Consider the following 16439-nt stretch of genomic DNA (forward strand, 5'->3'; position numbering starts at 1 on the left):
CCCACAGGCTCCGGGCCATGGACCATCACTAGAGGCTTAGTGCCCTGGATCATCCTTACAGGCGTCGGACCATCGATTATCACTAGAGGCTTTTTACGTGGAGCAGGAATCGGTCTCACCGGACTGGGGAGACGCACTAAGGGCCGAGTGCTCACAGCAGGCACCGGCCGTACCGGGTTATGGGTGCGCACTGGAGGGAGAGTGCGCGTAGCAGGCACCGGATGTACTGGGCCATGGAGGTTTACTGGAGGTCTGGCGCTTGCGGCTAGCACAACCCGTCCTGGCTATTTGCCATATATTTTAACTGTGCAGTGATGCTTCACAAAAGTATTGAACTTTTCTATTCTCATAGCTTCTACAGACTGTAAATTAAAAATACACGTTTTTGCTAAAATAATTATTATATTATTGATTGATTGACTATGGTTTTTCAAATCACCCAGTATTGCTATCTGCAGGGTCATGGTCTTCGATGGCAAGTCAGGCAAGTTCTTCAGTTCCTGTGCAAGGTCTCTGCCATCCAAGTCTGAGTGTTCTTTATAGTGCAGTGTCATACTAAGGGCCTCACATTGTTCTGTCAGCTCCTTATTTGAGAGACTTTGGAAGGTTGATAGCACTCAAACTTGTCTCCTACATTTTCCAATGTGGAAAATCTTTCCTGAAGGGCTGAGGTTGCAGCATCAACAACGACACTGAAAAATGTCACCTCCAGCTTCATCAGGGCATCAACCAAAGGCTCATCAAATGATTCGTATGAAAAGTTCCGCTTTGTGGACCTCAGCCTTTTTTGTTGTAGAACAGCCTCTACATTCATTCCCTCGCAAATATCCTTGGCTGACATTTATGTAGTCATAAAGCCTTTTGCCCTGTAGTTGCTGAGACCTCTCTCTGTCTTTCTGAGAAGACTGACTGCAACATCCACATGCATACTGGGAGACTGCATCAGCTTGCTCACATGTTGGATCTGGCTCCAGATGTCATACCACACCATTGTACAGATGCTGAAGCGGTATGATCCCACCTCCTCTGACAAGGACTGGCACTCAATCTTTATCACAGGGTCTTGGGTTTGATCCCTCACCTCAATCAGTGCCTCTCTCACAGCTGCTGCCTGATACCTCAGTGGCTCGACACTTAACTTTACTCTCCAACCTTGTCTCAGTCCACATCTTCAAAGTGATGTCCACATGTTTTTTCAGGATGGCCCATCACTGTGTGGAGGCTGAGAACAAGGTGTACAGTTTGTGTAAGATGCCAAAGTAACCTGTGGCATCGACAGAACCTTTAGCAGCATCAGCCACAATCAGGTTCAATGTGTGAGCCCCACATGGCATAAATAGAGCTCTTGGATTCATTTCCAGGAGTCTGGATTGGACACCTTTGTTTTTGCCTCTCATGTTGGCCCCATTATCATAAGACTGTCCTCTACAGTCCTCAAAAGGAATTTTTAGCTCCTCTAATCTTTTGAGAATCAGGGATCAAATGTTGGCCCATGGACTCCTCTGCCTCCAAAAACCCCATAAAATGTTCCTTTATAAGGGGCTCCTCCTCCTGACAACTGTTCCGTGTGGATGACAATGGAGGTGGAATCTAGAATGATAGAGAATAATTTTGCCAGCTTGATGTCACTCACCATTATTGAAATTACCTTGCTGCTCAACAAATCACTGAGTTCATTCTGTATTTGGTGGCCAAGGTAGCTGGTGGTGTGACTCGAGGTCCTTTTTTGGACATGGCTAAAGTGTTCTTTCATGACTGGATCAAATTGTGCCATCAGTTCAATCTCTTTGAGGAAATGTCCATTTGATGGAGAGTACAGTGATTCTGTGTGTCCCCTTAGTGCCAGATTTCTAATTGCCAGAGACTGCACAATAGCAGTCAGACGTGTCAACACCTCTCTCCATCTTATCCTCTCAGCCTCCATAAGTGCCATCTCATGCTTATCAATTGTTTCCCCTTTTTTGATCCTCATTGCCAGTTCTTTCCATGTTTTCATGCAGTTGTGGTGTTCTGAACTGCTGTTGTGTGAAGTCAGCAACGAACTTGCATGTTTCCAGTTTGTCAGTCCTGAGTTTGCTAAATTAATTTGCTTCTTAGAAAAGAATTCGCAGCAAAAGAGGCTGCTGTTTCTTTCGGAATACACCAACCAACTTGTAGGGATTTTTTCACCACTCACCAAGGTCTTCCTGAAATACTGGTGGTGGCAACTTCTTCCATCACTCTCATTCCTTGGGAAAACAGAGTTAGGTGGTACCTCACTTGGTCCTCGCAAACTAGTTGTGTCCGAATTCTGTCAGTCAGAACTGAAGGCCAGTCAGCAGGGTCTGTAGACTGTGGTTAATCCTCAGCAGCAGGATTTGGTGGGGATGCATTTCTAATGGGGAGCACATGGGCATTAGTTTACACACGTTATTCACAGCATTTATAGTTTTATAGTGGTGGAACATCCCACATACATACCCAGTAATAATAAAATCATCAATGTTACCTACAATATGGAAACTTAAAACTTTGCAAAAGGGAAAGTATTAATTTTGTTTATGTTATGCAGGGATGTACACATAAACACATGCGTGTGTACTGACACACACACACACACACACACACACACACACACACACACACACACACACACACACACACACACACACCTGAAGAATCCTGCTAGGGACAAGTGGAAGCAAATGGGTCTTCATCCTCAGGCTCAGACAACATTTGTGAAAACACCTGTGTGGCTGAGGAGGTGGATGGCTCCTCATTCTGAGGCTCCAAGATGATTTCTGAAGAGACCTGTGTGGCCGAGGAGGTGGATGGCTCTTCATCCTGAGGCTCTGAGATCATTTCTGAAGAGACCTGTGTGGCCGAGGAGGTGGATGGCTCCTCATCCTGAGGCTCTGAGATCATTTCTGAAGAGACCTGTGTGGCCGAGGAGGTGGATGGCTCCTCATCCTGAGGCTCTGAGATCATTTCTGAAGAGGCCTGTGTGGCTGAGGAGGTGGATGGCTCCTCATTCTGAGGCTCTGAGATTATTTCTGAAGAGGCCTGTGTGGCCGAGGAGGTAGATGGCTGCTCATTCTGAGGCTCTGAGATCATTTCTGAAGAGGCCTGTTTGGCCGAGGAGGTGGATGGCTCCTCATCCTGAGGCTCCGAGATCATTTCTGAAGAGGCCTGTGTGGCTGAGGAGGTAGATGGCTCCTCATCCTGGCCAGTGCCAGAGGGTGCTCCAAAATATTTCAGAAGTGTCCCTGAATTTGCATTGAAATACAGTATATGAGTCTGACACCCTAAATACATTTGGTGCACAATTAAATATACATGTCATTATGCACAATTTATCAAATTTTCAGAATAGGAACCACATGAACCATACAACCTCCTTGGCTAATTCTAGGCATAAGACACCCCAAAAGACTCAATATACCATAAGATACAAAATATCAGCATAATATTGACGTCTTCTAAGTTAGCCTACAGCATTGGAAATTCCCCCTACTGAGTTTAGGACATAGTCAACACAATCACAGAAAACCTTTATGATGTCACCTCAATGAAAGTTAACCAAATCAATAATGTGTTATTTAGGTTGTAATCGTTTTGCTGCAGGCTACACACACTATCATGATGAAACTGTGTGAAATTATATCCAATACTATGTAAGCTAGTTGGACAGAAAACGGAATATTGTCGCCCTATGTGTAATAGCATAGCAAGCAACATAGCAACATAGGCTAACAAATATAAGTGTTATACTAGCCTATTTCATTACATGCATAATATTATACTCATAAAGAGATGACATAGCTGTATAACTTTATCTTTTGCGCGTTTCTCCTCTTCTTCTTTTCTCTTTTTCCTAAACTGGGCACCTGATGGCTTAGACCTTTTCTTATCCATTTTGTGTTGATTTGGCACTCGAGCATCAATACATTACCCATCCCCCAACACTGTCAACCAAGAGTCAAGACTAAACAGATTCACCTTGGTGGTGTGCAGACTGGTTTTATATTATTCTTAACGATTTCGCACAAACCATTTCATAGTGTGACTGATTTGACTAATTGCATTAGTACTGTACAAAGTTAGAGGTGAGCTATTTGATAGATTCCCCCACTCCCACAACCTCGGGCTTCCAGTGGGGAGACCTGAGGTCAAACCTACCCCCACCCCCCTCCCCATCTCGTACTTCTGAGTGGGAGACCTTCCCAGGCAGTAGCCTGCCTAGCTCACAAACTACAATCAGGGCGCCCACTCTGACAAGGTTAACTGACCCACAGTCCCACATGGTGACATGATATCACTGAAGTGACGTGCAAATGAGTGATAGAAAACCAAATTACGCAAATGTCACCATTCCAAATTTTTTGGTGCGGCCGCCCCGTGCCTCTCCTGGCAAGATGCCTGGCGGCTGCCCATGTCACCCATACCTAAATCCGCCACTGCCAGCATGCATAGTATTAATATTAGCCCTCTGATTACAATGAAGTAGTTCCTTATAAATGGAATGCACATTAGCGGTGCGCTGGTCAGCTGTTTGTTCACCCACACGCAATTGCTAATAGTCCATCCACAACTGCCCTACTGTGATAAAGTGAAAATGCTCGACCCTAACCTGAAAATATAGAAAATTATCTGTAGGCTACAGTCAGAGAGGACGGAACGATTTGACAGGGGGTGCAGGATTTATTTTGCCTAATTTAGATTAGATTCTGCTTATAATGATGGAATTTTGGTAGGCTATTTGTTAGTCTATAATTAAATACATGCACCTTCTCTTCTGTCATTATATGTTGCCCTAGAAGACTAAATAAACCCTTGCTCACCAGAATAATGTCCTAAATGATAGAAAGAATGCTTCAATCTAGTTCACGTCGGTAGAGTTTCTCTGCTATCTCTGCTTCTTTCACAGAGCAAAGACGTTTAGGGACCTCAGAAAAAATAAAAATAATTGGGGGGAAAAAAATTCTAAATAACATCAGTTTGATCAGTTGTGAGAAAATAGAAAGCTGTGAAAACAACCCAACATGTTTCTGATAAGATTTCAGTTCGGCTTGGATGCATGTTTTATGTGGTTGAAATACTATCAGCTTTTATGATGCGTATAAAGATAGCACCTCTCAAGATGCTGAAATTAAGAAACCATATTTCTCCACTCCTGAGTCAGAATGTACATTTGGTGTACCATTTTACTGCAAGAAATGCTTAATTCTGCAGGAGTTCATATTAAGACTATGTGAGAAGTTATAGACCTACAGTCTGTGTCCATATTTCAGTTTCCATTGTACCCATCTGAACAGTAGGCTACAGTTCCCTTCTCGTGCCATAGGCTTTTTTGAAGTCCCCATCTTGTGACTGTCAAATTTCTATAGCGCCTCACAATCATCATTCACATAGCATAGGCACTGCTATCATCCTCTTTTACCACTTCATCAAATCTTTCCCAAACATTACTTTTCTGGCCCTCTCTTCTCTTATTTTCAACTCTCCATTTCACAGCTTTCGCTTACTGAATTAAAACACAGACATTATCCTTTTTGCCTCAGTGGATAGACATTAACTTTTGCTGCCCGTTCCCAAAAGCGTTTGGCGTGTATGCTATCTGGTGCGTGTAAAGTCAGGCCCTGAAGCTTAGACTTACGTACTAATGCCAGTTAGACAAAAGAAAATGAAAGAAAAACATTTCTAGATTTTTTAAAATGTATTGTTTCAACCCGCCCGCACGCCACCCACCCACCCTTAACCCGCCCGCACCGCGGATATAACTGTGGGGACTGCAGGTTATGAGTCAACCTGCGGATCACTAATGCACATAAAGGCCACATTTGTCAAGTGATAAATGTTTCTACAACATGTAAAACATATTTGCCAAAAACGAGGCTATTAGGATCACTGCAGCATTGTATGGGTATTCAATAATTCAGAGCCACTCTATTCATTACATTTCTGTGTCAACGCAGTTTGACACTAGAGAGAGGAAACCATGACCCTTAATTGCTTAAATGGACAAATTTCTTTGTCTAAAATCACATTCTTCACAGAGCCTTTTTTCCTGAGAAGAAACCCTCTACAGGAGAGACATGTTATAGCATACGAGTGGTCAAATAAACATTCCTATTCAATCTTCAAGGTGGCAACCTGTAATGTAATTGTCTGCAGATGACTATCCAATGATGGAAAGTGCACCAGAAGTCAGGAAAATTGCAAAGCACAATTCAGTGGAGGCATGGTGAGAGCCTTCTACTAGCAGGATTTCTTCATGGAACAAAGGGAGAATCCATCACATTCTCACTACCATTGGCATATAAAAGAACAGAACCATTAAATGAATATTAAATGAGATTGATGTTCGTTAATTATCTGCCCACCTGAAACGGCTTAAGGAATGCATTCACTTATCCATGTAATTAGCTTTGATATGGCTTTATATAATTTCCAAGAAGAAAATGGAGTGCCTTATAAGCAAGGCTAAGCTCAAAATCTCTTGAAATTCCAAAACAAAAAAGGTTTTAGTCTATTGCATGAAAAAAATTCCATTGTAGCTCATACACCTACTGTACCCAGAGAGGTACACACAAGCAATCTTTACCAATGTGCCATCCAGAAGACACATTTAAGCAGTTATTTTCAGCAGGCCAAGATTATGACTGCTTTTCTCATAGGTAGCCAAGCAGTTAAGAGCGTTGGACCATTAAGCGAAAGGTTGCTGATTCAAATCCCAAGCCGACTAGGTGAAACATCTGTTAATGTGCCCTTGAGCAAGGCACATATCCCTAATTGCTCCTGTAAGTCGCTCTGGAATAACAGTGTCTGCTAAATGACTCAAATGTAAAATGTCATAACAGAAACAGCATATGCAATGCCTTGACAAGATCCATCCCTCAGTTCACTAATCTACGATGATTTGAGCCTAGGCAAAGATGCTGATTTTCTGTTTTGGAGTGTCCAGGACAGAGCAGTGTCAGCATTGGCTGACCTGAGGGGAATGGACAGGAGTCTGAGATGTGTCCGGAGGAGAGACAGAGCACTGCCCACTGCCAGTGTCCTCCTCCTCTCCCTCTCCTCCCTGGATCCCTGACAGCTGTACTGTAGCCATTCAGTTCAGGCCCAATGCCAGAACCCCAACACAGAGACCCAAGAAAAGGCAACTGACCTTCCCATTGACCATTTATCAAAGCCCTGATGCACACGGAAAACTGCTAAACACATAAGGCCCTTTTATTTTTGTATTAGTAGGCAGGTCGCTAAATTTTGATTTAATTGGTCCCCCAGACAATTCAAAAGAAGAGGGATGGAGGGGGGAAAGAGCGAGAGAGATTAACCAAACTTAACCTGCTCTCTGCTCCAGTCCATTCCAATGATGTGGTTCGATAATGATGAAACAGGAAGGGACATTAACAAAATAAATAGCAGACGGTCGGCTGTGGCTCTGGAGCCCTTTGAAATTTATTCCCTCCTCATTCAATATAGAATAAGCACCGTCATATGTAAGGGACTACTGGTGGACACATTAACAACACTGGAGCTGTAGGAAGTGATGGCTTCTAGTATCTGGGTTATGGCAGCGTTAGCAGAGAATGTAATTATGAGTCTAATTGTCCTCTACCCACTACTCATACTACATTGAGCAGTTAGTATTTATGTGTCTCCATGAACATATTTTTCCTGGAAAAGACGGATCCAACAGTCGGCGAGCCGATGTTACAACCCGCTGACTGGACATGTGTTCATCCTCCCTCTGTAAATGACTTGGCGCTTTAGCCAAAGTTAATCTATCTTCATTTCCTGTGGAGGACCCCCTCCTCACACCCTAGCATTTACCACTAACTCTTACCTCGCCGCGGCACATGGGTTCCCCAGCAGTCGATACACCATGGCCTGGCGCAGATGGTGGCGGAAATAGATGGGGTTTAGCTGGATGGCTCTGGGAAAGAACAAAGAGAAATAAAAAGAGACTAGTGTTATTGAAGAGAGATTCAACCAGTTCAGAATGGTCCATAGTTTCATTGTCTGAGAATCTGTTTAAATGTAATTGCCTCAAAGTGTAAAACAAAAACAGCCTTTCTTTGATGCCTGGTGGTTACATTGTACAACAAAATTTAAACAACATATTGCTGAGTTGTTCTTTTGGGTCACTTAAAAGGGGAAAATATTGTTGTCATTGTGCTGAGTCCGAGTGATTTTGGCTGAGGCTGTTTCAGACAAAGAAATATACTTTTATGGCAGATCAGTTATGGGGATTTATGAGGTAATCATAGAATGAAATGTTCAATGGGAGTGAGGAACTGTGATGCAAGAAGGGAAAAGAATTAAGGTCTGATAGGTTTAATGTGAAATTACTCTGTGCAATTATTGTTCCTGATGTGTTTGCCATTTTATACAAGCATTGTCCTCTTAAGTCTAGGCTTAAAAAGACACATCATCAAGATAACTACTGTAAAGCAAAATGAAATAAACAAATGAAATGATAATAATTTTGCTGGTAGAGTATGTTTTGACAGTGGATTTACAAGTGAATATGAAAAAAAATATTCACTTTAACTTGATTGGTCAACTCCCCCAGCCTTCCTGCATTAATTTACATAATTTGTATCCTTTTGGGTTCCTGCAGTTCAGTGTTGAGGCACTGAACTGCACTGTTTTTTAGTACGAAAACTAAAAAACAGTCACCAAAGATATGGAATAAAAGAAAGGAACTCAGTTGGTGAGCGATAAATATTGCACCATAACAATTAGTAGAGACCTTGAAGAGTAGGAATATGTAAATAAATAGTTAACATGTAAAAAGACAAAAAATGTGCTCAACCACGCGGTTCATAAGTCAATATAAGGTACTATAAAGTATGAAGAAAAAAAATGAATACAAATACTTATATTGGTGAAGAAAATATTTAATTGTTGACAACACACCAACATAAATTGGTTAAACCAACATAAATTGGTTAAACGGCATTTCATGCCCCTTGAGGTCAATTCATCCATATTCAGACTAAATGTCGCCTATAAAATAATGCCTATAATATTAATACAAAAATTGTACTTTGTCAAATATTAATTACAGTGCCTTGCGAAAGTATTCGGCCCCCTTGAACTTTGACCTTTTGCCACATTTCAGGCTTCAAACATAAAGATATAAAACTGTAATTTTTTGTGAAGAATCAACAACAAGTGGGACACAATCATGAAGTGGAACGAAATTTATTGGATATTTCAAACTTTTTTAACAAATAAAAAACTGACAAATTGGGCGTGCAAATTTATTCAGCCCCTTTACTTTCAGTGCAGAAAACTCTCTCCAGAAGTTCAGTGAGGATCTCTGAATGATCCAATGTTGACCTAAATGACTAATGATGATAAATAGAATCCACCTGTGTGTAATCAAATGCACCTGCTCTGTGATAGTCTCAGAGGTCCGTTTAAAGCGCAGAGAGCATCATGAAGAACAAGGAACACACCAGGCAGGTCCGAGACACTGTTGTGGAGAAGTTTAAAGCCGGATTTGGATACAAAAAGATTTCCCAAGCTTTAAACATCCCAAGGAGCACTGTGCAAGCGATAATATTGAAATGGAAGGAGTATCAGACCACTGCAAATCTACGAAGACCCGGCCGTCCCTCTAAACTTTCAGCTCATACAAGGAGAAGACTGATCAGAGATGCAGCCAAGAGGCCCATGATCACTCTGGATGAACTGCAGAGATCTACAGCTGAGGTGGGAGACTCTGTCCATAGGACAACAATCAGTCGTATACTGCACAAATCTGGCCTTTATGGAAGAGTGGCAAGAAGAAAGCCATTTCTTAAAGATATCCATAAAAAGTGTCGTTTAAAGTTTGCCACTAGCCACCTGGGAGACACACCAAACATGTGGAAGAAGGTGCTCTGGTCAGATGAAACCAAAATCGAACTTTTTGGCAACAATGCAAAACGTTATGTTTGGCGTAAAAGCAACACAGCTCATCACCCTGAACACACCATCCCCACTGTCAAACATGGTGGTGGCAGCATCATGGTTTGGGCCTGCCTTTCTTCAGTAGGGGCAGGGAAGATGGTTAAAATTGATGGGAAGATGGATGGAGCCAAATACAGGACCATTCTGGAAGAAAACCTGATGGAGTCTGCAAAAGACCTGAGACTGGGACGGAGATTTGTCTTCCAACAAGATAATGATCCAAAACATAAAGCAAAATCTACAATGGAATGGTTCACAAATAAACATATCCAGGTGTTAGAACGGCCAAGTCAAAGTCCAGACCTGAATCCAATCGAGAATCTGTGGAAAGAACTGAAAACTGCTGTTCACAAACGCTCTCCATCCAACCTCACTGAGCTCGAGCTGTTTTGGAAGGAGGAATGGGCAAAAATTTCAGTCTCTCGATGTGCAAAACTGATAGAGACATACCCCAAGCGACTTACAGCTGTAATCGCAGCAAAAGGTGGCGCTACAAAGTATTAACTTAAGGGGGCTGAATCATTTTGCACTGACAATTTTTCAGTTTTTTATTTGTTAAAAAAGTTTGAAATATCCAATAAATTTCGTTCCACTTCATAATTGTGTCCCACTTGTTGTTGATTCTTCACAAAAAATTACAGTTTTATATCTTGATGTTTGAAGCCTGAAATGTGGCAAAAGGTCAAAAAGTTCAAGGGGGCCGAATACTTTCGCAAGGCACTGTATCTCAAAAGGTAGTCTGAACATGTGTGAAACACGTTGGAAAAGCCTGGATCATTTCAAAATGTAAGAAAACTGTTTTAGGGGACATTGCACTATACACTGAGTTTACGAAACATTAGGAACACATTTCCATTACATAGACTGACCAGGTGAATCCAGGTGAAAGCTATGATCCCTTAATGATGTCACTAGTTAAATCCACTTCAAATCAGTGTAGATGAAGGGGAGGAGACAGGTTAAAGAAGGATTTTTAAGCCTTGAAATAATTGAGACATGGATTGTGAATGTGTGCCATTCTGAGGGCAAGACAAAAAATATTGAAATGCCTTTGAACGAGGTATGGTAGTAGGTGCCAAGTGCACCGGTTTGAGTGTGTTCAAGAACTGCAACGCTGCTGGGTCTTTCACGCTCAACAGTTTCCTGTGTGTATCAAGAATTTTCCACCACCCAAAGGACATCCAGCCAACTTGACACAACTGTGGGAAGCATTGGAGTCAACATGGGCCCCCATCCCTGGTAAAGCGCTGTCCTTTCTAATATAAACATTAAATCTGAGAAAAAAAACTATTGGAAGTTGTAGGATTTTACAGGGAAATATATACAGTACCAGTCAGAAGTTTGGACACACCTACTTTCTTTATTTGACTATTTTCTCCATTGTAGAATAACAGTGAAGACATCAAAACTATAAAATAACACATGGAATCATGTAGTATACTTTAGATTTTAGATTCTTCAAAGTAGCCACCCTTTGCCTTGATGAGAGCTTTGCACACTCTTGGCATTCTCTCAACCAGCTTCACCTGGAATGCATTTCCAACAGTATTGAAAGAGTTCCCATATATGCTGAGCACTTGTTGGCTGCTTTTCCTTCACTCTGTGGTCCAATTCATCCCAAACATCTCAATTGGGTTGAGGTCGGGTGATTGCGGAGGCCAGGTCATCTGACGCAACACTGCATTACTCTCATTGTTGGTCAAATAGCCCTTACACAGCCTGGAGGTGTGTTGGGTCATTGTCCTGTTTTAAAACAAATGATATTGGGAATAAGTACAAACCAGATGGGATGGCATATCGCTACAGAATGCTATGGTAGCCATGCTGGTTAAGTGTGCCTTGAATTCTAAATAATTCACTGACAGCATAATCAGCAAAGCACCCCCAAACCATCACACCTCCTCCTCCATGCTTCACAGTGGGAACCACACATGCGGAGATCATCCGCTCACCTACTCTGCGTCTTAGAAAGACACAGCAGTTGGAACCAAAAATCTAAAATTCAGACACATCAGACCAAATGACAGGTTTCCACCGGTATAATGTCCATTGCTCGTGTTTCTTGGCCCAAGCAAGTCTCTTCTTATTATTGGTGTCCTTTAGTAGTGGTTTCTTTGCAGCAATTCGACCATGAAGGCCTGATTCACACAGTCTCCTCTGAACAGTTGATATTGAGATGTGTCTGTTACTTGAACTCTGTGAAGCATTTATTTGGGCTGCAATTTCTGAGGCTCGTATCTCTAATGAACTTATACTCTGCAGCAGAGGTAACTCTGGGTCTTCCTTTCACGTGGTGGTCCTCATGTGAGCCAGTTTCATCATAGCGCTTGATGGTTTTTGTGACTGCACGTGAAGAAACTTTCAAAGTTCTTGAAAATGTTCCTTATTGACTGACCTTCATGTCTTAAAGTAATAATGGACTGTCATATCTCGGTACTTATTTGAACTGTTCTTGACATAATATGGACTTGTTCTTTTACCAAATAGGGCCATCTTCTGCATATCACCCTACCTTGTCACAACACAACTGATTGGCTCAAACGCATTAAGGAAAGAAATTCCACACACCTGTTAATTGAAATGCATGCCAGGTGCCTCATGAAGCTGGTTGAGAGAATGCCAAGTGTGCAAAGCTGTCATCAAGGCAAAGGGTGGCTACTTTGAAGAATCTCAAATCTCAAATATATTTAGATTTGTTTAACACTTTTTTGGTTACTACATGATTCCATTTGTGTTATTTCATAGTTTTGATGTCTTCACTAATAGTACAAATAAAGAAAAACCCTGCAATGAGTAAGTGTGTCCAAACTTTTGTCTGGTACTGTAAATATATATATTTTTTCAAGAAGAGACAGTTAACTTGTTATGGATAGGGGGCAGTATTTTCACGGCCGGATAAAAAACGTACCCGATTTAATCAGATTATTACTCCTGCCCAGAAACTAGAATATGCATATAATTATTAGCTTTGGATAGAAAACACTCCAAAGTTTCTAAAACTGTTTGAATGGTGTCTGTGAGTATAACAGAACTCAAATGGCAGGCCAAAACCTGAGAAGATTCTGTACAGGAAGTACCCTGTCTGACCATTTCTTGGCCTTCTTTGCCATCTCTATCCAAAACAGGGGATCTCTGCTGTAACGTGACATTTTCTAATGCTCCCATAGGCTCTCAGAAGGCGCCAGAACGTTGAATGATGACTTTGCTGTCTCTGGCTGAAAAACAGTAGCGCATTTGGTAAGTGGTCGATCTGAGAACAATGAGACTGGGGCGCGCGTGCACGAGACAACTCCATGTTTACATTTTCAGTCTTTGAATGAAAACAACGACTCCCGGTCGGAATATTATCGCTTTTTTACGAGAAAAATCGCATAGAAATTGATTTTAAACAGCGTTTGACATGCTTCGAAGTACGGTAATGGAATATTTTGAAATCTTTTGTCACGATACGCGCCGGGCGCGTCACCCTTCGTTACCCTTCGGATAGTGTCTTGAATGCACAACAAAACGCCGCTATTTGGATATAACTATGGATTATTTGGAACCAAACCAACATTTGTTATTGAAGTAGAAGTCCTGGGAGTGCATTCTGACAAAGAACAGCAAAGGTAATCCATTTTTTCTTATAGTAAATCTGAGTTTGGTGAGTGCTAAACTTGGTGGGTGTCAAAATAGCTAGCCATGATGGCCGGGCTATCTACTCAGAATATTGCAAAATGTGCTTTCACCCAAAAGCTATTTTAAAATCGGACATAGCGATTGCATAAAGGAGTTCGCTATCTATAATTCTTAAAATAATTGTTATGTTTTTTGTGAACGTTTATCGTGAGTAATTTAGTAAATTCACCGGAAGTGTTCGGTGGGAATGCTAGTTCTGAACGTCACATGCTAATGTAAAAAGCTGTTTTTTGATATAAATATGAACTTGATTGAACAAAACATGCATGTATTGTATAACATAATGTCCTAGGAGTGTCATCTGATGAAGATCATCAAAGGTTAGTGCTGCATTTAGCTGTGGTTTTGTTTTTTGTGACATTATATGCTAGCTTGAAAAATGGGTGTCTGATTATTTCTGGCTGGGTACTCTCCTGACATAATCTAATGTTTTGCTTTCGTTGTAAAGCCTTTTTGAAATCGGACAGTGTGGTTAGGTAAAGGAGAGTCTTGTCTTTACAATGGTGTAAAATAGTCATATGTCTGAAAAATTGAAGTTTTCGGATTTTCGAGGAGTTTGTATTTCGCGCCACGCCCATCATTGGATATTGGAGCAGGTGTTCCGCTAGCGGAACGTCTAGATGTAAGAGGTTAAAGGGTTAAACAGAAAAGGAGGTGGTGTCACCCTGATCTGTTTCATCTGTCCTTGTGATTGTCTCCACACCCCTCCAGGTGTTGCCCATCTTGTGTTCTCTGTTTGTCTGTTGCCAGTTTGTTTTGTTTTGTCAAGCCTACCAGCGTTTTCCCCTCTGCTCCGGTCTCTCGATATGTTCCTGTTTCCTAGTTTTCCTGGTGTTGACCATTCTGCCTGCCCTGACCCTGCCTGCCATCCTGTACCTTTGGCCCCACCTATCTGGATTACCAACCTCTGCCTGTCCTTGACCTGCTTTTTGTCTGCCCCTGTTTGATTAATAAACTGTTGTTACTTCGATGTTGTCTGCATCTCAGTTTTACCTGAAACGTGATAGTACAACCTGTCCATGACTGACCCAGCAGACTCGGACCAGCTGCGCAACGCCATCTCCTCCCAAGGAGCCACCATTGATAGGCACGAGGAATTGCTACGTGGCCTTGGCCCGAACGCCATGACAGGGCGTTGGACATCTTGCTGGAGCAATTCTGTGGGTTGGCTCAAGAGGCAGCCTACTACAAAGGTAACCTCACAGCCCCTCAGTAACTCGGCTGTTAGCAGCGCCGCCTCACCGGTCACTCCGCTTTCATGATGTGGCCCTTTCTGAGTGTAGATCATGCCCCCCCCCCCACCTCTCTCTCCTAACCCAGGATTATTACCTCAGGTCGTAAATACCGGGTAGAAACTACCATGCAGTATTGAGGGAGTCTCCCAGAACAGAGACTTGGCCAAACTCCTAATCCCCAAAAATGAGAGAATTAAACAATATTGCTACTTTTGAGAATGTGGGAATAGTCTGGACACTTCACTGTCCCTTATGGGGAGTGTGTTTCATGTGGTGATCTCATGAAGGACAGGAAACACATAACTGTATATCTTAAAGTGTACATTTCCCAGCTGTCAGGTTTACATCTAAATATTGTGAAATGTATGTGATTAAACATAAAACTATTTGTGAAAAGATGTAATGTGCTATTAACCTTCTAAATGAGTATGGATTTTCATGTAAAGATAAACTAGTCAGTGGCCAAGCCCACATGAGCATAGGCATTACGTTGGCGCCATGGACCACCCTTTTCTACTGAAATGCATAAAAGCCACTCCTGATGAAATTCACATCAGACTAAGCAAACCCCAGTGTGAGCTGAGGTTGCAAATGGTTGAATTTCTGAAACCAAAACATGCCGGGTGACGCTGGTGTGTGAAGTGGTTTAAACTACAACTCTACCAAAGGACAAGACCATAACACATGGAGCATTGGCTACACGGCTGGAAATGGTTCAGAGACTATCGATCCCTACAGAATAACAGCAAATCTTAGACATGAATTACTAGTCTGTAGCTAGAAATCACGTAAACCTAGGACGAGAATACAGACAACCGCCGAAACATCTATTCTATGAGAACATTCCTGAATGGTACTCTGAAGTATCCATTCTAACAACACTAAATATTTTGATCTTTGGGGAAACGCAACCAGAGTGACTCTGATGAACTCTCCAGCAGACGGACCGGATTCCAACAGCGAAGACAACAACGACATGTGGTTGTAAATATGAATTGCAATTTACTTTCAAACGTGCGGCCGTTCATGGGCAAAGGATTAGCATTTCAATCAATATAATTATAGACTGTGTGTAATGAATCCATGTGGTCTTTCCCGCTCTTTCTCAGTCCACACTCCCTTCCCTTTGTCTACCAAGCCGTCATATCAGCTTAGCCCACTAGGGACTTTCTCCATCATTGTTAGTAACCAATATCTACTGCTTGATTTATGTATTTCTGTGGTTATTTAGTTAGTTAGTAAATAAATGATTAAGCCAATTTGTATGTTGCTGATTCATAATTTATGCTAGGGTTCGTGCAGATAACCAAGAATTTTACGACGTTCAGATGAGACTGATAGAAGGTTAAGAATAATTAATGATTGACTGCTACTGATATAAAAGATCTTCAGATCTTTAAGATCTGATTCGGGAGATAGCCACTCTATATAAACGAATGCTTCCGTGGTGCCCCAGGTTATTAATGGTTTAATTGTTGCATGGTTTAATTAAATCACGTAATCAATTAAACGTTAGGTAATCGATTTGAAAATAGCATGTCATCTCATTTAACCATACTAGAGACACGACACCGCCTTTCC

The 16439-nt window shown here is 41.8% G+C and overlaps 1 protein-coding gene across 1 annotated transcript in view; it reads right to left on the minus strand.

Moving 5' to 3' along the window:
* Positions 1–16439, minus strand: part of LOC106613923 (spermatogenesis-associated protein 16) — a 68295-nt gene that overhangs the window by 28547 nt on the left and 23309 nt on the right. Inside the window, exon 4 of the mRNA XM_014216724.3 lies at positions 7829–7918. Within this exon, the coding sequence (XP_014072199.2) occupies positions 7829–7918 (90 nt within the window). The remainder of the gene's footprint in view (positions 1–7828; positions 7919–16439) is intronic.

The sequence above is a fragment of the Salmo salar genome, chromosome 10, assembly GCF_965601325.2.
Source record: "Salmo salar chromosome 10, fSalSal1, whole genome shotgun sequence".
Classification (NCBI taxonomy): Eukaryota; Metazoa; Chordata; class Actinopteri; order Salmoniformes; family Salmonidae; genus Salmo; species Salmo salar.